Source organism: Lipophrys pholis (genome assembly GCF_963383615.2).
Source record: "Lipophrys pholis genome assembly, chromosome: 20".
In the NCBI taxonomy this organism is placed as follows: Eukaryota; Metazoa; Chordata; class Actinopteri; order Blenniiformes; family Blenniidae; genus Lipophrys; species Lipophrys pholis.
Window position 1 is genome coordinate 22,487,351 of NC_137648.1, and position 21,471 is coordinate 22,508,821.

The 21,471-nt window shown below is 48.2% G+C and overlaps 2 protein-coding genes across 3 annotated transcripts; one reads left to right on the forward strand and one right to left on the reverse strand.

Moving 5' to 3' along the window:
* Positions 1-697: 697 nt before the first annotated feature.
* arhgap28 (Rho GTPase activating protein 28) lies at positions 698-7,220 on the forward strand (the record flags this gene model as incomplete). The annotated part of the gene is made up of 15 exons (XM_080489987.1): positions 698-774; positions 1,717-1,874; positions 1,938-2,149; positions 2,291-2,387; positions 2,955-3,214; positions 3,347-3,509; positions 3,899-3,990; positions 4,095-4,172; positions 4,275-4,428; positions 4,684-4,766; positions 5,165-5,380; positions 5,452-5,568; positions 6,775-6,902; positions 7,015-7,052; positions 7,138-7,220. The coding sequence occupies 15 exons, from the start codon at positions 698-700 to the stop codon at positions 7,218-7,220; spliced, it is 1,956 nt and encodes a 651-aa protein (XP_080346113.1).
* A 392-nt stretch (positions 7,221-7,612) lies between these two features.
* Positions 7,613-19,561, reverse strand: zbtb14 (zinc finger and BTB domain containing 14). 2 transcript variants are annotated; one of them, XM_080489755.1, is made up of 10 exons: positions 19,442-19,561; positions 18,443-18,631; positions 14,897-15,067; positions 14,644-14,739; positions 14,173-14,316; positions 13,826-14,070; positions 11,018-11,103; positions 9,199-9,338; positions 8,864-8,959; positions 7,613-8,516 (listed from the first exon to the last, which is right to left on the reverse strand). In XM_080489755.1, exons 2-10 carry the CDS (start codon positions 18,629-18,631, stop codon positions 8,382-8,384), a joined length of 1,302 nt encoding a protein of 433 aa, XP_080345881.1. In that variant the 5' UTR covers positions 19,442-19,561; the 3' UTR covers positions 7,613-8,381. The 2 variants fall into 2 exon arrangements, with proteins under 2 accessions (XP_080345881.1, XP_080345880.1); XM_080489754.1 differs by lacking the exon at positions 19,442-19,561 and having other exon boundaries at positions 18,443-19,400.
* Between the last annotated feature and the right edge of the window lie 1,910 nt (positions 19,562-21,471).

The window sequence follows — 21,471 nt, forward strand, 5'->3', positions numbered from 1 at the left end:
CTCCTCCTCCCCCCCCTCATCCTGCTCTCCCTCTTCCTCCTCCTACTCCTCCTCAGCAGTCAGTCAGCAGGAGACGCAGCGATCAGAGGAGGTGAGTTTCTTTTTTCTTTTCAGAGCTTAAAGTTCCTGCAAATAGAAACATGACAGGATGTGAATTTATTTGTTGTTGTCGTTACAAGAACAACAACAAAACAACAATAATAACAATAATAATATTCAGCAGGTGTCTGATCGCCATCATATTCAGGACTTTGTTGTGGTCCAGGTTCTGGTAGTTGAGCCTCTGACAGTTTGACTCTGAGCAGCTGACCAACTGGACCAAACCAGACCAGACCAGACCGGACCAGACCAGACCCGACCAGACCGGACCAGACCAGACCCGACCAGGCCAAACCTAACCGGACCAGACTGGATCAGACCAGAGCAGACCAGACTAAACCAGGCTAGACCAGACCGGACCAGACCAAATCAGATTAGACCATACCAACCGTAGCAGACCAGACCAGACCAGACCAGACTGGACCAGACCGGACCGGACCAGATCAGACCAGATTAGACTGGATCAGACCAAACCAGACAAGACCAGACCAGACCAGAGGGGGGGTTCCTTCAGCAGGAAGCAGCAGCTCAAGTTACAATCTGAGGACCTGAGTGAAAGCACTTAGCCGGCTGCCTCTGATTGGTCGACAGGATCCACATGGTGCTAATGGAAGCAGAGCAGCAGCCGGTGCGACATTACCAACACAACAACTACACAACTTCCAGTGGCGGCTGGTGAAAACTTTCTTAGGTGGGGCTCTTCATTACCCCCCCCCCCCCATGAAACATTTAAACGGCTCCTGGACAGAGACGCTTATTAAGACTCTTTTATTAACTTGGTTGTAAACAAATAGAAGCAGAAGCTTCATTTGTCCCTTTTAGAAAATGAAAGTGTTTTGGATCTGGTTTACTGGAAATGAGTTAGTCTGTCTGTCTGAGTTTAGGGAAAACAAAAAGGTATACCAGGTATATTTTCCTCTCTCTCGGACATAAACCTCAGTAATTAACTCTACTGGAGAAAGTTGAACCTGTCCTGCAACTTTTCAGCCAAATTTCTTCTTTTAAACGGTAAATTAGTAGAGATGTGACAGAGTTAATAATCAGAGACTCACTGCTTGTTGTCTTCATCTCAACATCTCATAGAAACATGAGAGCAAACCAGAACGGACTTTAAGCCAATCACTGAGCAGCTGGGCCATTTAAAAAGCGCTCCAATGAGCTGATTGGTTTAATTCTCTGTCAGTCGCTCTGGTGTTGACCTGTAGCTGGTGAGATCGCTACTAAGCCCCGCCTCCACTTTCCTCATCGCCCCAGGCTGCACGCACGCACACACACACACACACACACACACACACACACCAGCGCCCTCTATGTACCAGCCGCCACTGACAACTACACAACGACACAACATCACAACACAACTACACAACAACAATAACACAACTACACACCACTACACTACAACTACACAACACAACTAAACAACTACACAACAACAACAACACAACTACACATCACTACAACACAACTACACAACAACACAACTCAACTACACCACAGCAAAACACAACAACACAAAAACAACCAGCCAGAATAATCTGGTCTTGAAAAACAGACAAAATCTTCCTGCTGCTCAGTGAGGCTGTGATTGGTTGACAGGTCCTTCTGTGTCTGCAGGATGTTGTCGTCTTCTCCGGCCCTGTCTGTCCCCCCTTCAGCTCACACTGTGACCTCTGACCTCCGACATCTCAGCTTTGAGACGTACTGGAGGGAGGTGCAGAGCATCGATGAGGAGGAGGAGGAGGAGGAAGAGGAGGAGAGGAAAAGTATGGACGGTAAGTGAAGGACCCGTCACACCAGGACCGGGTCTTCCTGTCTCACTTCCATCTTGTCCCCAGAGGTGGAGCTGGAGGAGGCGTGGCTAAAAGAGGCGGGGCTCAGCTCCCTGCTGACCGGCGCCTCCTGCTGCTCAGAAGAGGAGGAGGCGCTGCTCTCCACGTTGTCACGGAAACAAACCGCCACAGTGAGAATGAGGCTGGACAACTACACACAAACCCTGAGGAGGAGCCACCGTCAGCCAATTAGAGATGTCCGAGACGTCTTCACTGAGGTCACACACGCACGCACACACACACACGTACACACACGTACACACACGCACACACGCGCACACACGTACACACACGCACACACGCGCACACACGTACACACGTACACAAACAGTGTAACTTTTCTTATCAAATGTTTTCAGTCTTGTGATGACTCAGCAGAAAAAGATCTGATTCATCGCTCTGAATCGTCTACGAGTCGATTTCACCCCAAGACCATTCGCCGAAACAGACACACAGGTACCTGTCTGCCCGCTTCCTGTCTGCCTGCTTCCTGTCTGTCTGCCTCCTGTCTTTCTGCTTCCTGTCTGTCTGCTTCCTGTCTGCCTGCTTCCTGTCTGTCTGCCTCCTGTCTTTCTGCTTCCTGTCTGTCTGCCTCCTGTCTTTCTGCTTCCTGTCTGTCTGCTTCCTGTCTGTCTGCCTCCTGTCGTCTGCCTCCTGTCTTTCTGCTTCCTGTCTGTCTGCTTCCTGTCTGCCTGCTTCCTGTCTGTCTGCCTCCTGTCTTTCTGCTTCCTGTCTGTCTGCTTCCTGTCTGTCTGCCTCCTGTCTGTCTGCCTCCTGTCTTTCTGCTTCCTGTCTGTCTGCTTCCTGTCTGCCTGCTTCCTGTCTTTCTGCTTCCTGTCTGCCTGCTTCCTGTCTGTCTGCCTCCTGTCTTTCTGCTTCCTGTCTGTCTGCTTCCTGTCTTTCTACCCCCTGTCTTTCTGCCTTCTGTCTGTCTGCCTCCTGTCTGTCTGCTTCCTGTCTGTCTGCCTCCTGTCTGTTGGTTCTGGTCCAGCTTGGAGACGTCTGTCTCTCTCTGTGTCACAGTGCGACCAACTCTGCCCCTGATTGCTCTAGAAGAGCCTGTAACAGAACATAACCTGTCAGAGCAGAACCTCCCAGAACAGAACTGTCCAGAACAGAACTGTCCAGAACAGAACCTCCCAGAACAGAACCACGCACACCTGGGCCGAGCTGGTTGGCTGCTGAGAGCCACTCCCTACTCAGAGAGCATGACAGAGCACCGAAGGGGCGGGGCTTGTGTGGACTGTCTGCGTTTCTACTCAGGTGACGTCACCGAGCTGCAGGTGGGTCTGTTCTAATTGGTTCATTGGCAGAGGCTGCTGATTGGCTGTCGTGACAGGTGTGTGTGTGTGTGTGTGTGTGTGTGTGTGTGTGTGTGTGTGTGTGTGTGTGTGTGTGTGTGTGTGTGTGTGTAGCTGTTACCTGTCTCACTCCTCCAGGGACTCACCTGTGCAGACGACCTCTCATCATGTGACCTCACCCGGCTCGGCTTCATCTCTCACATTGAGCTGTCCACCTTCCTGCCTGCTCTGGGTGTTCACATCAAACGCACCCGCCCCCCTCGCAGCAGGACCCGGGGTGCGTTCCATTTCTGTCAGTGAATTCAATCCATCCATTAGCACCCATCCATCATCATCATCATCATCATCATCATCCATCATCCATCCATTATCCATCAGCATTATCTATAATCTATCATCATCCATCATCACCATCCTCATTCTAATCCTCATCCATTATCATCATCATCATCATCATCATCATCATCATCATCATCATCATCATCATCATCATCCATCATCCATCCATTATCCATCAGCATTATCTATAATCTATCATCATCCATCATCACCATCCTCATTCTAATCCTCATCCATTATCATCATCATCATCATCATCATCATCATCATCATCATCATCATCATCATCATCATCCATCCTCCAAAGTGACTCTCTTTCTCTCTCAGACTCTGGCGTTTTTGGTGTTTCTCTAAATTCTTTGCTGGAACACGACAGAAAAAAGATTCCAGGAATCAAAGTTCCTGTCGTCTTCCAGAAGGTAAAACCTCATCACCATCTTCAACATTATCTTCATCACCATTATCATCACCATCATCTTCCTGATGTGCGTGTGTGTGTGTGTGTGTGTGTGTGTGTGTGTAGTTGTTGTGTATCTTACAGCAGTCAGGACTACACACTGAGGGGATCCTCAGAGTTTCAGGTTCAGCAGCGCGACTGAAGGTGAAATATGCTTCTTTCTTCTGCTGCTTTACTGGATAAACAACAATTCACTGCCCCCCCATCGCCCCCCCACCCCCCACCGCCCCCCCGACCCCCCCGCAGTTGCTGCGCCGAGAGCTCGACAGGTGTTGTGGGACTTTCGATTGGTCTGCTGTGAGACAGGTGGACGCTTCAGGTCTGCTAAAGCTCTTCATCCGAGAACTTCCTGTTCCTCTGCTGACACACACACACCTGTCTACCTACCTGTCCCTGCAAGGTAACACACACACACACACGCACACACACACACACACGCACACACGCACACACGCACACACACACACACACACACACACACACACACACACACACACACACACACACACGCACACGCACACGCACACACGCACACACGCACACACGCACACACACACACACACACACACACACGCACACACAGACACACACGCACACGCACACGCACACACAGACACACACGCACACGCACACACACTCTGTGTTTCTCCTGCAGGACTCTCATCTGAACTTCATCAGATTCAAGCTTTGCAGCTTCTGACGCTTCTGCTGCCTGAAAGTCACCGAGATACTCTGAGGGTGAGAATCTCTGAAGGTGAGAATCTCTGAGGGTGAGAATCTCTCAGGGTGAGAATCTCCGAGAGTGAGAATCTCCGAGAGTGAGAATCTCTGAAGGTGAGAATCTCTGAGGGTGAGACATACAGTAGAGTCATACACGGTAGAGTCAGACACAGTAGAGTGAGACATACAGTAGTGAGACACAGCTGAGTGAGACACAGCTGAGTGAGAGACACAGTAGTGTTAGACACAGTAGAGTGAGACATACAGTAGTTAGACACAGCAGAGTGAGACACAGCTGAGTGAGAGACACAGTAGTGTTAGACACAGTAGAGTGAGACATACAGCAGAGTGAGATAGTAGAGTGAGACACAGTAGAGTGAGAAACAACAGAGTGAGACCTGTTTCCATGGTTATAGGACCTGCTGGTGTTCCTACGTCAGGTAGTCAATCATCAGGACCACAACCGAATGTCACTGTGGAACGTTTCCATGGTGATGGCCCCCAACATGTTCGTCTCCCGTCACCACGGCAACAGAAAGTCTGTCCTGAAACCCATGGAGCAGATGGAGGAGGCTATGGGCGGCGCTAACCTCCTGCGTCTCATGATCGCCTACCAGGACCTCCTGTGGACGGTTAGTGACATCATCACACTCTCCTACACCACTTCCTGTCCCCTGTGATGTCACTTCCTGTTGTGTTCCAGGTGCCTTCCTTCTTGCTGGCCCAGGTGAGACAAATGAACCAGGTGTCCAATCAGAAGCAACTCAGCCTGAAAGCAAAGAGACTGCTGAGGAGGTGGACCGACAAAGACCAAGACCAGGTGAGACCAGGACCAGGTGCAACCAGGAGCAGGTGAGGCCAGGACAAGGTGAGACCAGGACCAGGTGAAATCAGGATCACTAGCCCAGAGTGCTGCAGATTCCTCCGCCGTGGTGTGTGTGTGTCTAACTGTAAAGTGTGTGTGATTGTGTGTGTGACTGTGTGTGTCTAATGGTGAGTGTGACTGTGTGTCTGACTGTGAGTGTGTGTGATTGTGTCTAACTGTGAGTGTGTGCATGACTAAGTGTGTGTGTGTGATTGTGAGTGTGTCTGACTGTGAGTTTGTGCATGACTAAGTGTGTGTGTGATTGTGAGTGTGTCTGACTGTGAGTGTGTGTGATTGTGAGTGTGTCTAACTGTGAGTGTGTGTGTGTGATTGTGAGTGTGTGTATGACTAAGTGTGTGTCTGTGAATATGTGCCTGACTGTGAGTGTGTGTGATTGTGAGTGTGTCTAACTGTAAAGTGTGTGTGATTGTGTGTGTAACTGTGTGTGTCTAATGGTGAGTGTGACTGTGAGTGTGTCTGACTGTGAGTGTTTGTCTTACTGTGAGTGTGTCTTACTGTGTGTGTGACTGTGAATGTGTGTGTCTGACTGTGTCTGAGTGTATGACTAAGTGTGTGACTGTGAATGTGTGCCTGATTGTGAGTGTGTCTAACTGTGAGTGTGTGCATGACTAAGTGTGTGTGTAATTGTGAGTGTGTCTGACTGTGAGTGTGTGTGATTGTGAGTGTGTCTAACTGTGAGTGTGTGCATGACTAAGTGTGTGTGTGATTGTGAGTGTGTCTAACTGTGAGTGTGTCTGACTGTGTGTGATTGTGAGTGTGTGTATGACTAAGTGTGTGTCTGACTGTGAGTGTGTGTATGACTAAGTGTGTGTGACTGTAAGTGTGTGTCTGACTGGGAGTGTGTCTGACTGTGAGTGTGTGTGAATGTGAGTGTGTGACTGTGATTGTGTGTGACTTTGAATGTGTATGACTGTGAGTCTCACTGTGAGTTTGGTTGACTGTGAGTGTGTGTCTGACTGTGAGTGTGTGTCTGACTGTACAGAAACACAGATGATGGCACACCAGGCAGAGACAAAAACAAACACCCCTTGAAAATATATATTATTTTCACACCTTCAAAGAAATTGTACGCACAGGATTCCGGCTGACCGTGCCACTGTGTGTGTGTGTCTGACAGTGTGTGTGTGTGTGTGTGTGTAGGTCACAGAGTTGTGTGAAGGAGTGATCAGAGTACATGCTCCCCGGCACAATAAGGTTTCCATGGCGATACAACTCCACGACCGGATGACGGCTAAAGACGTGACGTCACGCTTCCAGTGCCAGGACAGGTACACACACACACACACACACACACACACACACACACACACACACACACACACACACACAAAAATGTACACAGCTGCTGTGGGGTCTAATGTGTGTGTGTTTGTGTGTCAGTGTGGTCCAGCATCTGTACGAAGTCGGAGGAAACATATGTGAGTATCTCTCTCACCCATCTGTCTCTCTCTCACTGACACCTGTCTGTCTCTCACCTGTCTCTCTCACTGACAACTGTCTCAGGTGAGCGTCGGCTGCGTCCAGACTGCGTCTTATTGGACGTTTATAGAGTCAATCCTCACTGTGATTGGCTGGTGAAGCCCTGACTCGTCTACACGCGTGTGTGTACGTGTGTGATCGCACCCCCAGCGTGTTGATGCAGGTTCAGTGAACTGTCTCCCTCTACTGGCAGCTGCCTGGAACTGAACTGAGGATATATAAACAGAAACGGCCTTTTGAAGAAATTGCATAATGATAATCATAATCAATAATGGAGTAGAATGTGAATGTATGAGTTAGAATTCAATCATAATATGATAATATATCATTATATAATATTTTGCATTGATGATTGGAGAAATTGATCTGATGCTTTTTGAAACTGAAGGTTAATAAAGATGTTTGAACCTGAAGACGTTTCTGATCGAACTGATTAAAGTGATTGAACTGATAAAGAGGTAAATAAAAGGTCAGTGGTAAATAAAGTGGTAGAAGCGGTGCAGTGTAGAACATCCTCAGGATGTGTAAATAAATCCATTTTATTCTGATAGATTGAAGTTTCTGCTCATGAAACTGAACATAAACATTTTACAGAAACACCACTTCATGTTCACCCATTTAATCTGTTGAGGTTAGGGTGGAGTCCAGATGTTCTCCTCAGCTGATGGAGTCCAGACGGAGTTTTTCAGCAGGTGAGTCCAGATGTTTCTCAGCTGATGGAGTCCAGGTGTTGTTCCTCAGCTGATGGAGTCCAGATGTTTCTCAGCTGATGAAGTCCAGATGTTGTTCCTCAGCTGATGGAGTCCAGATGTTTCTCAGCTGATGAAGTCCAGATGTTGTTCCTCAGCTGACGGAGTCCAGATGTTTCACAGCTGATGGAGTCCAGATGTTTCACAGCTGATGGAGTCCAGATGTTTCTCAGCTGATGGAGTCCAGATGTTTCTCAGCTGATGGAGTCCAGATGTTTCACAGCTGATGGAGTCCAGATGTTTCTCAGCTGATGGAGTCCAGATGTTTCACAGCTGATGGAGTCCAGATGTTTCACAGCTGATGGAGTCCAGATGTTTCTCAGCTGATGGAGTCCAGATGTTTCACAGCTGATGGAGTCCAGATGTTTCACAGCTGATGGAGTCCAGATGTTTCTCAGCTGATGGAGTCCAGATGTTTCACAGCTGATGGAGTCCAGATGTTTCACAGCTGATGGAGTCCAGATGTTTCTCAGCTGATGGAGTCCAGATGTTTCACAGCTGATGGAGTCCAGATGTTTCTCAGCTGATGGAGTCCAGATGTTGCTCCTCAGCAGCCATGGCAGCGGCCTGCAGTGTCTCTGTGTCACTCTGCAGTGGATTCAGCTGCTTCCTCTCACTGTGCATGTTGTTCTCATGTCGCTTCAGATCCGACGCCTGGAAGTACAGAGTGACAGTGAACGCGCCGCAGACCCATCATATAGCATGTAGGAGACTGAAAGCCACTGTCTGTGAACACTAAACCACTGTCTGTGAACGCTGTACACACCACTGTCTGTGGACACTGTAAACCACTGCTGTGAACACTTATCTACTGTCTGTGGACACTGTAAACCACTGTCTGTGAACAGATATCCACTGTCCGTGGACACTGTGAACACCAATCCACTGTCTGTGAACACTATAAACCACCGTCTGTGAACACTGTAAACCACTGTCTCTAAACACTAATCTACTGTCTGTGAACACTGTAAACCACTGTCTGTGGACACTAAGGATGTTACCTTGGCGAACGCCTTCGTACATGACGGACAGACGAACGGTTTCTCTCCTCGATGTCGCCGCTCGTGATCCTTAAGGTGAGACTTGTGTTTGAAGGCCTGCAGAGAGACAGACAGGTGAGAGAGAGACAGGTGAGAGAGACAGACAAGTGAGAGAGACAGACAAGTGAGAGAGACAGACAAGTGAGAGAGACAGAGACAGGTGAGACAGAGATCCACACAAGTGTGTGCATCTCAAATTCTGTGTTTCAGTGTGTGTGTGTCAGTGTCTCAGTGTGTGTGTGTTTGTCAGTGTGTATCAGAGTGTGTGTGTGTGTGTGTGTGTGTCAGAGACTCACCTTGTCACACATCTGGCAGGAGAACGGTCTCTCGTTGCTGTGAACTCGTTCATGTTTCTTCAGGTCCGGCGCTCGAATGAACGATTTCCCACAAACGTCACACCTGTAAGGTTTAAAGCCTGTGTGGATCTTCAGGTGTTCTGGAGCAGACAGACAGGTAGAGAGAGACAGACAGGTAGAGAGAGACAGACAGGTGAGACAAACACGTGACACTGACAGGTGCGTTACCTGGTTACTCAAAACGGGGTTATCATTTAACCAGCCGTTAAATACATTCAACCGACCGTTAACTTTAACAGCACTGTTATCTTGTAGTTCAAAACTGGGTTAACTTTAACCAGGTGTTATCTTGACGTTAAAGTTAACGCACCTCCGAACCGCCGCTAACTTTTACCAGTGGTTAACTCTCACCATGGCGTTCACTGGCAGCGCTGCATTCATGATACCAGTTCAACAAAGGAAGGACAGGGTGGAGCGAGGACTGAACTCTGATAGAAGTTAATACTCTAATGAAGAGCTAAAAATTTTTTTTTTAAATACATATATATATATGTATACATATATAAATAAAAGGCGTAGAAATTAGATAATTAACCTCAGATTAATAACTGGAGACACGGAGTTACTATCTCCTTCCCTCGTATTATATTTTTTCACCAATGTCGCCTCCATCCCGTCATATTTGCTGTTCTGGAGCTTTGAGATCAAAAACTGTGGAGCACATTAGATGTTGGTGTTTTCTAACTAAAGCAGTGAAATACAGACGTGTTAAACTCACCTTGGTCCAAAAAGAGAAGATCGAATTCTCAGCAGCTCCGAATCATGTTTCCCCTCTTTATCATAAATAAATGAGCTCGGGGTTTATTTACCAACATTTCAGCTTTACGTAGTGAATTTCTGCTCCTTTCACTTTATTTCTGGATCAAAAGCTTCAACATGGAGGAATGGAGGTGTAGAATGATAGAACGCTGCTCTACAACCGTTTCCATGGCAACCTATGTAAACACTGATTAAAGTTCTCTTTCACATGAAGCCATTAAAAGGCTCATTTTATGTCTAAAGAAATCCAAGCTTTCATTTCCAGTAGTTTGTAGTTTGTTTAGTAGTTCCTGATGAACCAAACAGTTTGTTCATTATAAAGAAGTTCTGTGGAGCGTCTCATAGCGGAGCGCCCCCTGCTGCCCAATACAGACCTCTCCCTTCGTGAATCTCGCGGCCAGAGATTAAATGATCTCGTTCCCTCGCTTTATTAATTTGAGGGAACGACTTATTCTCTCGTTCCCACATGTTGTTATTATTTGTCTCTATGGCCACTCAGTCCACTTTCTAGATCGTCCTCTCTGGTCAAATTAAAAAAAGAAGAGGCAACATGATGCGTCATCCGATCATCTCAGCTCAGTTTTCATCTTCTACTTTAATATCCTGGCAGCAGCGTAGTTTGTCATGTTTTATGGGAGTTTAATAGAGCAGATAAAAACACTGCGCTGCCTCCGCCACAATGCTTAAGACAAAACACGGAAGCACGGAGACTTGAAAGTGGGCGGAGCCTTGGGCGGAGGGGGACGCTAACCACTATTGTTAACCTCACTGTTAACTTTGACGGTGACGTTAACTAACGGGATGACTGACCATGTTTTAAACAACGCATATTTAACGGTCGGTTAGCTAACAGCGGGTTAAGGATTTAACCGTCAGTTCGGGCTTAACCAGTGGTTAAAATAACCCAGTTTTGGACAACTGGGCCCAGTGCGTTACCCTTCAGGGATGCTACCCTTCAAATGCGTTACCCTTCTGGTGCGTTCTCTTTCAGGTGCGTTACCTTTCAGGTGAGCGTGTGTGGTGAAAGCTTTGGTGCAGATCTCACAGGCGAACGGTCGTTCTGCTGAGTGAAGCTTCTCGTGTTTCCTGCAGAGACGAACAACAACCAGTATTGAGTTCAGAGTCCTGAACCACGACCCTGATATACATACCAGGGAGACATTACGTCATCTTTTTCCACAGATGATCGTCTTTGCCGTCCACTCCCTGGGGGGGTTGGACGGCACAAGCTGGGGTTTTAGAATTTCCCCACTCTGGGACCCGTGTTCAAAATAAAAACATTTTCACGCTTCTAAACCACCGCCTCGTCTGGATGATAGGTCAAAACCAGCTCGTTTAGGTTAACCAGCTTGCTCGTGTGGACGGCCTCTTAAACATTGAATATACCGAAATGGGCAAAATGACGTTGGTAATTTTTGGTGCCGGTAAATTTTCGGTTTATCACCCAGGCCTAATTCAGAGGCAGTTACCATGGTGATTTGTTCTCGGAAGAAGTCAACCAGCGTTGTAGTACAGAAAACCAGAGTTAATCCTGAAGTTACCTGGATAAGAGAAAACCAGAGTTAACCCTGAAGTTACCTAGATAACAGAAATCCAGGCACAGCATAACGCTGTTTTGGGTTTACTCAGTATGTTAACCCTGAACTGAGGAAACTCGAGTTCTGTTATAATTCACTTCACCTTTCACACAATGACCACCTCCTCCTCCTCCTCCTCCTCCTCAGTGTCACCGTCCAGCCTGGTTGAGGACGGCTCTGTGTCAGGCTCAAAGAGCCTTAGGTTTGCTCGAATGGCCACCAGTTTTTCCACTCTCACGTTTGTGAGTCTGTTGTGAACCTTGTGTGTGTGTTCCCGAACAGTGACCAGTTGCGCTCAAAGGCAGCTGATGATGGAGGGATTTGGAAGATGATGGAGGTTACAGGTGCAATGGCCTAAGATCCACAAAGTCCCTTCCACCAGGTGGATGCAGATTTGTGCTGGCATGACTGCCAGATTCCATTCCCTTCCCAAACGCCTTGCTTGGTTCGGAAATTCGCCAAACTGCACAGAACTTTGCCTTTATCAAGGAGCAAGTGGCCAAACATGGCTGTAATGACAGCATAAGCACCGTCAATCTCCTCTCCAGGCAGTATGCCCCTGTCATGTTTTGGGTCCAGCATGTACGCTGCTGCATGCACTGGCTTCATGCAGAATTCCTGGCGCTTGTCCAATGACTTGACCACAGCAGTTTCCTCTGCTTTGAGTAGTAGGGAAGTGGGCAGGACCATCTGGATTTCTTCTTTGAGGTCGGCAAAGAGACAGTGGACATCTGATAAGATGACATCATCGCCCTCTATGCTGGCAATTGCTGCTGCAATTGGTTTGAGGATTCTCAGGCTGCTCGTCACTCTTTCCCAGAACACTTCATCTGACAGGATTCTCTTGATGTCACTTTTAATGCCTGCAGTCTGGGATATGGCCGTCTCTTGGAGAGACTCCTTTCCCCCCAGTAGACTGTTATACATGATGACAACGCCACACCATCGTGTGATGCTGGGGAGCTTCAGTGTGGTACTGAAGCTACGTGTTTGCCCTTGACATACTTCACAACTTGCTTAGCTCTCTTGTGTAGTGCGTCCATTGTCTTCAGTGCAATAACGTCTTTCAGAAGAAGACTAAGAGTAGCGTTGTTCGGTATACCGGTACTGTATTGGTATCGCGGTACTGATGCCTTTAAAACGATACTATACTGGGCCCGGCATCTTTTTTTTTTTAACGCCGCAGCGTTAATGTGTTAATGTGTAATTTGCACCGAGGAGAGTCGTCAGTCTCTCTGTGGGGGAAGCGTCTGCCGGCTGCTCCGCTTTCTGACATGTTTTGGACAATCTAAAGTGCTGCAAACAGCGCTACGGTTTATTTTCTTTCTTTTTTTTTGCACTCCAGTTTCTCTGAGACGGGGTACGGAGTGCGTGAGCGCTCTGACCTGAGATCCGCAACTGAATAAGCGCTTACTCGACTTCAAAATAAAAGTCAAAACAACATATTTTCAAAACAATCTTCTCCCAACCGAGCTTGTACTTTGAAAAGAATACGGGATGCATAAATGACTGGAAACTCCGTAAGAAGAAATAGAGTGCATCACTAATGGAGCAGAAAAGAGCAAGAGTCTGGAAAGAGAAAGAGAGAGAGAGAGAGAAACAATGGCTGCTGCTCTACATCCACAAAGACGCAACTTGTAGAAAAAACAGGTGGTAGAAGTGCTATATGAAAGTACTTTGGCTTCAAAACAAATGAGCACGTTGTCTCCATCAACACCGAAGCTTCACTGTGCAAACGGTGTTTGAGAACAAGTCTGGCCAAGAGTGGAAACACTAACCTGGCTAAACACCTGAAGGACAAGCACCCAGCAGGACCGCAGGCTGCAGGACCACAGACAGTTTGTCCAAACAGCAGGACCACAGTTTGATCACAGACAGTTTGTCCAGACAGCAGGACCACAGTTTGATCACAGACAGTTTGTCCAGACAGCAGGACCACAGACAGGTTGTCCACAGACAGTTTGTCCACAGACAGTTTGTCCAGACAGCAGGACCACAGAAAGCAGGACCACAGACAGTTTGTCCAAACAGCAGGACCACAGTTTGATCACAGACAGTTTGTCCAGACAGCACTACCACAGACAGGTTGTCCACAGACAGGTTGTCCACAGACAGTTTGTCCACAGACAGTTTGTCCAGACAGCAGGACCACAGAAAGCAGGATCGCAGACAGTTTGTCCAGGCAGCAGCATCACAGACAGTTTGACCACAGAGACAGCAGGGACACTCACCGCAGTCGGCTCTCATCCAGGAAGCTCTTGCCACACACCTGGCAGGCCAGCTGCTCACGATGTCCATACAGAAGGTACTCAAACTTCATGTCGGCGGCGGCCGTGGACCAGCCGGGCGGCTGCTCATCCTTCACCTCCCCCATACTGTCTGCAAACGTCAGCGTCTGAGTGCTGTGATGCTCCGCCCCCAGCTCTTTAGGCTCCGCCTCCATCTCCGCCACCACATCCTGGTCGTAGCAGGTCACCTGGAACAGAAGATGCACACACACAGGTGGAGGAGTGCACACAGACAGACAGACAGACAGACAGACAGACAGACAGACAGACAGACAGACAGACCGACCTACCTTGTGTACATCCTCATTGGTCAGTTCTTTCAATATGGCCTCCTGCACACGCAGCGCAGCGCTCGGAGATTTATCCATTTCCTGATTGGCTGACGTCTCCACCAGGTCGTCTGGGCAGGGCGTATCATCATGCTCGCCGAGCACCTGCATACAGGTGAGGACACCATGGCCCGAAGGCTCAGAGTGAACAAGTGAGTGGACAGATGGGTGAACAGTGGACAGGTGAGTGGACAGTGAACAGTGAAGAGGTGAGATGACAGGGAACAGGTCAGTGAAGAGGGAACAGGTGAGTGGATAGGTGGGTGAACAGTGGGCAGGTGAGTGAAAAGGTGGGTGAACAGGTAACAGGTAACAGGTGAGTGAACAGGTGAGTGGACAGTTAACAGGTGAATGAAGAGGTGGGTGGACAGGTGAGTGGACAGGTGTACCTCAGAGCAGCTCTGTGATTGGCTGATGAGTTAACAGGTGTACCTCAGAGTCGGCAGCTAGCTGAGCTTCAGGTGGCAGCGCCATTTTTACGATGTCATAAGGAAACTTCTCTTTGTCTTCTGATGATACGTCTCGTTTCTGAAGAAACACCAACACATCGTCACACAGGAGGAGCTGTGTGTGTCTCTGTGTGTGTGTGTGTGTCTGTGTCTCCGTGTGTGTGTGTCTCTGTGTCTCCGTGTGTGTGTTTCCATGCATGTGTCCATGTGTGTGTGTCTCCGTGTGCGTTTGTGACCTGAGAGCAGAGCTTGTCCAGGAAGCGGATGCCGAGGATCTGTCCTGATGACATCATGAGGTTGACGTCTCTCTTCTTGACGGAGATCTTGGCGGTGTACATGTAGTTCAGAACCTCCTCGAAGATGTCCGATCGGATGAAGTCGATCTCGATCACTGAGGAGTTGTCCACCTGAGGACACAGTGTGTGTGTGATATTCCAGATCAAATGGATCTTTTTGAATTCTCAAACAGTGGGTCAGTGTGTCTACTGGAAATGTTTCCAAGGTTCATCCAGGGTTCTTCCTTGGTTCTTCCAGGATTCATCCAGGGCCAGTGGATTCAGGATTCAGGTGGAGCCACTTCCTGCTGATAGCTTTGTTACTAGCAGCAGCTTGGTCCCTCTTCTGTGTCAAGCACAGAATATGGCCAGGAGAGATTTTCAAAGTTCAGCGGTATTTGAGTCTGGAAAACTGCATCCATTGTTATCCAGACACTCCAGAAACTATTCAGTCTGAGACCAACAGAATGTGTGGAAGTGGTTCGCCTTTGTTGAGTCACACTGTCCCCAGCTACTAGAAGTTGTTTTCCAGTATTTCTCTTGCCGTGAAGTTTTTTAAAAAATCCTCACATCTTTCCACTAGTGTCTCTCCATGACGCTGGTTGATGCTAAAGGCTAAGGAGCTAGCGAGGAAGTGGCGATACAAGCCTACTGCACCATCGATGATCATGGGAAACGTGAACTCCCTGCCGAACAAGATCGATAAACTGGCTGCGCTGGTGAAGAATGTGAAGATCTACAAGGAGTGTAGTTTGTTGTGCTTCATTGAAACCTGGCTCACTGCCAGCATCCCTGATGCAAAAGTTGAACGACCCGGCTACGCCACAGTCCGAGCCGACAGAGACAGTAAAGCCTACGGGACGCGGAAGGGAGGAGGACACGCTCTCTACGTGAACAAGAGGTGGTGTAACCTTGGGAATGTACAAATTAAAATGACCTCGAGCTGTAGGGATGTAGAACTCTTGGCTGCGAGTCTGCGCCCCTATTATCTCCCACGGGAGTTTGGACACGCCATCGCCCTGTGTGCCTACATTCCATCTCAAGCAGCATGTGACATCATCCACTCCACAATTGCGAGACTACAATCGCAACACCTCAAGGCCGTTATGCTAATATCCGGGGACTTTAATCATGTCAATTTGGACTTGACACTCCCTGCTTTCACCCAGTATGTGGACTGCAACACCAGGGGGAGCAAAAATATTGACATGCTGTATGCAAATGTTAAAGATGCATACAGCTCCTCCCCACTGCCTGCTCTGGGTAAATCAGAAACCTGCACAGAGGGAAGCGCTGCCCTGCTGTTTAAAGCAGCTCAGGTGTGCAGAGAGCTGAGGAGGTTACGGTGTGTCCCCGCGACTGCTGAAGGCCTGTGGGGCGGAGCTGGGAGACCCTCTACAGTGCATCTTCAACCGGAGCCTGGAGCAGGCCAGGATCTCCCGCCTGTGGAAAACCTCCAGCATCATCCCAGTCCCAAAGAAACCATGACCTGAAGAGCTGAACGACTACAGCCCGGTTGCCCTGACATCACACGTGATGAAGACGATGGAGCGACTGCTGCTACACCATCTGAGACGCTGACCCTATGCAGTTTGCATACCAGGAGAAGATGGGAGTGGAGGACGCCATGTCTACATGTTGCATCGATCCCTCTCCCACTTCGACAGGGGCAGTGGTGATGTGAGAATCACATTCCTGGACTTCTCCAGCGCCTTCAACACCATTCAGCCCCCGCTTCTGGGACACAAACTAAACGGAGATGAAGGTGGACAAACATCCGGTGGCATGGATAATGGATTATCTGACAGGCAGACCCCAGTATATTTGACTCTGGGACTGCAGGTCCAACACTGTGGTCAGCAGCACCGGAGCGCCACGGGGGACCGTGCTTTCTCCAGTACTGTTCAACCTTTTCACATCTGACTTCAAATACAACTCGGAGTCCTGATATGTGCAGAAGTTCACCAACAACACTGCGATTGTGGGGTGTATAAGTGATGGACAGGAGAGGACAGGAAAGTGATCCAGGACTTTGTCATATGGAGTGACTCCAACCCCCTGCACCTCAACACCACCAAGACCAAAGAAATGGTGGGGGGGGGGGGGGGGGCATCAAGAACAACGCCACACGTCTGGACAAAATAGTGAGGAAGGCAGGCTCTGTCGTGGACACAGAACTGGAAAGTCTGACATCTGTGTCTGAACGAGAGGCGCTGGACAGGCTCCTCAATCCGTCAATCATGGACAACCCACTGCATCCACTGTACAGCACCATCTCCAGGCAAAGGAGCAGCTTCAGTGACAGTTTGCGGTCTCTGTCCTGCTCCACTGACAGAATGAGGAAATCTTTCCTCCCTCATGCCATGAGGCTGTTTAACTCCTAACCCTCAGAGCTGAGTAGTGTGAGTGTGTGTGTTCGTTCCACCTACCCCCTCTCAACAGTAGCCCCTCATTAAAAGCACAAGACCTGCAACTACGTGTTGATGTAATTTTATCAACATTTGAGCGTGTTCAGTGGGTGAAATTCGGGCTCAAAGCTGCACGAAGGGGGCGGGATTCGGCATTCGGAACTTTGACGGCTAAAAAAAACAAAACCGCTCAACTAATCAAAAAAGTGAAGAGAATTATTGAGCAGGAGAGTCTCCTCTGTCATTTAATAGTGTTTTGAAGCCGATACAATATTCGCGCTCAGAGGAAATAGTGTTGCCAATCTTATTTTGAAAGGCAAATTGCGGACTTCCTGTTGGATTTAGGTCAGGGGTATTGCGTGTGATTTTTAGGTCTTGATGAGACGAACAATTGAGTTTTGGTTTGATCTCCCTACGACATTTCTATGGGCCCTGGTGGCCGTTTTGTTTTTTCTAGGTGGCGCCAGAGAGACATTTTAGCACGGTGGGGGTTCATTTTTACATTTTCTTAATTTTAGCGCCAGTCTTGATTAGCGTGCCAAATTTGATCAACATTTGAGCGTGTTTAGTGGTGAAATTTGGGCTCAAAGCCACCCCCAGGAGTGCAGAAAAGAAAGAAAGACGGAAGACAATAGTGTCCTGGCGTCCCTTTCTGCTCGGACCCTAATGATTCACTGGTTTTATAGTGTTTTTCTTGACACTCAAAGAGACGATTGCATTAGTCATTCACTCATACTGGATGGTGGTAAAATACGTATGTAGCCACAGCTGTTCTGGAGTAGACTGATGGAGGAGAGGCTGCTTATCTTGCACCATCGGCCCCTCTGACCACCAACAACCACTCACTCTCTTACAGCATACACACAGGCAGTTGGGGTTCAGTGTCTTGCTCAAAGACACTTCGGCAATTTAGCAGGCAGAGATGGGAATCGAACCTGCAACCTTCCAACTGGGAGATGACCGCTCTACCAACCGAGCCATGCCACCCCTAGGACTGGTACCACTCAGTGGTTCTCGGACTGGTACCACTCAGTGGGTTCTAGTCTCCCCGAACTTGCCAGTCTGACCTGACCCGACCCGTCCCGTCTGTCTGACCCACCTCGTGCTTCTTGAACAGTTTCTTGAAGTAGTTGGAGCAGGCGGCCAGGACACAGCGGTGAGCGCGGAACTTGACGTCCTCCACGACCACGGCGATGTCGCAGTGCTCGCCCTCCAGGCGCTGCTCGTTCAGCAGCTTCAGGAAGATGCTCTTATGGTCGTCATCCACGTACTTCACCGTCTCCGACATCTGACACATACACACACACACACACAGGGGGACAGACACACACACAGGGGGACAGACACACACACACACACACAATCACACGGACAGACACACACACAGGGGGACAGACACACACACACACACACACACACACAGAAGAACAGACACACACAATCACACGGACAGACACACACAGGGGCAAACAGGGAAACACAGCCACAGAGACACACACACAGACACAGGGACAGACAGGGAGACACAGAGACACAGGGAGACCCACACACACAGACAAGGACACACACACACAGGGACAGACCCACACACACTCTGTAGTTATAAACTAATTGATAGTAAACTGATCATAGTGATCGATCTGGTTCATGTTCTCCTCCCGGTGGAGCTAACAGCTAACAGTTAGCACCAGGTCCAGAAAAGGCCCGGTCCGGTTCTTAGTCCGGGTCCAGGCACGTTGAGCTACTATGCTAACTGAATGTAAACAGTGGGACCGGACCCTGGACCGGACCCGGTGCCTGGACCGTGTCTCGGTGTTAAATGGCGGACGGTCCGGCCTCCGCTCTCAAAATGGCGTTTCTCCGGGCGGCGCGGCTCCTCCAGGCGGCTCCGACCACCGGGCTGCGGCCCGGCGCAGGGCTCCGGCGGCGCGCGGCTCCGGCGGGTTGCCGGTCCGCCGCGCGCCGCCGACCCTCCGCCGTCCACGGCACCGACACGCAGGCACGCGAGCCTCGGCGACAAGAACGAGACGGAGCTCGAGAGCGCGCAGACTCGCGGTAACGGGCGGCCGAGGCGCGGGACCGAGGACCGGGCTCTTACCGTGTCACGGCCCGTGAGGGGGGGTCCTGGGGAGGGGGGTGGGGGGGGAAACGGTGTCTGCTCTGCTGCTGTGGTTACTGTTGTTGTTGTTGTTTTTGTTTTTGTTGTTATGCCGAGGACGAGCAGAGCCGAGGCCGCGCTTTGCGCCTGCACGCACACACTGCGGAGGCACGCAGGATGCGCGCCAACTAACGGGAACGCGCATGCGCACTGCGGCCTGAACGGTACCCCGTTCAATCCTGGAAAACCTGGAAACACCCCCCCCCCCCCCCCCCCACACACACACACACACTAATCAATAATTGCTCCAGGGGGCGCTGTGCTAGAGGGGGTAGTATTTATTAGTCCACAATGTAGTATTTAGTAGTTCACATTGTCGTATTTAGTAGTCCACATTGTCGTATTTAGTAGTCCAGAATGTAGTATTTAGTAGTCCACATTGTCGTATTTAGTAGTCCACATTGTAGTATTTAGTAGTCCAGAATGTAGTATTTAGTAGTTCACATTGTCGTATTTATTAGTCCACATTGTTGTATTTAGTAGTCCACATTGTAGTATTTAGTAGTCCACATTGTCGTATTTAGTAGTCCACATTGTAGTATTTAGTAGTCCAGAATGTAGTATTTAGTAGTTCACATTGTCGTATTTAGTAGTCCACATTGTGGTATTCAGTTGTCCAGAATGTAGTATTTAGTAGTTCACATTGTCGTATTTAGTAGTCCACATTGTCGTATTTAGTAGTCCAGAATGTAGTATTTAGTAGTCCACATTGTAGTATTTAGTAGTCCAGAATGTAGTATTAAGTAGTTCACATTGTCGTATTTAGTAGTCCACATTGTAGTATTTAGTAGTCCAGAATGTAGTATTTAGTAGTTCACATTGTCATATTTAGTAGTCCACATTGTTGTATTTAGTAGTCCACATTGTCGTATTTAGTAGTCCAGAATGTAGTATTTAGTCGTCCACATTGTAGTATTTAGTAGTCCAGAATGTAGTATTAAGTAGTTCACATTGTCGTATTTAGTAGTCCACATTGTGGTATTCATTTGTCCACAATGTAGTATTTAGTAGTCCACATTGTAGTATTTAGTAGTCCACAATGTAGTATTTGGTAGTCCACATTGTAGTATTTAGTAGTCCACATTGTGGTATTTAGTACTCCATATTGTAGTATTTAGTGGTCCACAATGTAGTATTTGGTAGTCCACATTGTAGTATTTAGTAGTCCACATTGTGGTATTTAGTACTCCACATTGTAGTATTTAGTGGTCCACAATGTAGTTTACCACCAACGAGTATGGAGTGAATGAATAATGCAATGTAAAGCATCTTTGAGTGCCAAGAAAAGCGCTATATAAAACCAATGCATTATTATTATTATTTATTTAGTAATCCACATTGAAGTATTTAGGAGTCCACAATGGATTAGAATGCACCATTAAGGTCCTTTTTTTTTCATGTTACTACATTATGATACAAGTAAATAAACAAACAAACAAATGTAAATAAATATGGTTTATAAATGTAAACAATAAAAAACGTAAAGCGAAAACAAATCTTTGGGTGGGGGTTGTTTTGTTTCTGCATACCACTCAGAAAATAGGTAGTTGCGCCAAGGAGTGGAAAATAGTGTAATAGTGTGTAACAGTGTGAACAGAACCGAGTGTAACAGTGTGTAACAGAGCTGAGTGTAACAGAGTGTAGCAGTGTGTAACAGCGTGTAACAGAGCAAAGTGCAACAGTGTGTGACAAAGCCAAGTGTAACAGAGTATAACACAGCTGAGTGTAACAGTGTGTAACAGCTGAGTGTACCAGTGTGTAACAGAATGTAACAGAGCCTAATGTCACAGAACCGAGTGTAACAGTCTAACAGTGTGTAACAGTGTATGACAGAGCTGAGTGTAACTGTGTGTAACAGAGCAGAGTGTAACAGAGCCAAGTGGAACAGACTGTAAAAGAGCTGAGTCTAACAGAGCCGCGTGTAACAGTGTGTAACAGTGTAACAGAATGTAACAAAGTGTAAAAGAGCC

Bases quoted from the DNA above. Each gene is read 5' to 3' on its own strand.
- zbtb14 (XM_080489754.1), bottom strand. From the start codon at position 18,640: ATGTGTCAGATGTCGGAGACGGTGAAGTACGTGGATGACGACCATAAG. The intron at 14,071-14,172 runs GTAGGTCGGTCT...CTTCTGTTCCAG, and splicing joins CCAATGAGGATGTACACAAG to GTGACCTGCTACGACCAGGA. The intron at 11,104-13,825 runs GTGAGTGTCCCT...TCGTCTCTGCAG, and splicing joins CTGGATGAGAGCCGACTGCG to GAAACACGAGAAGCTTCACT.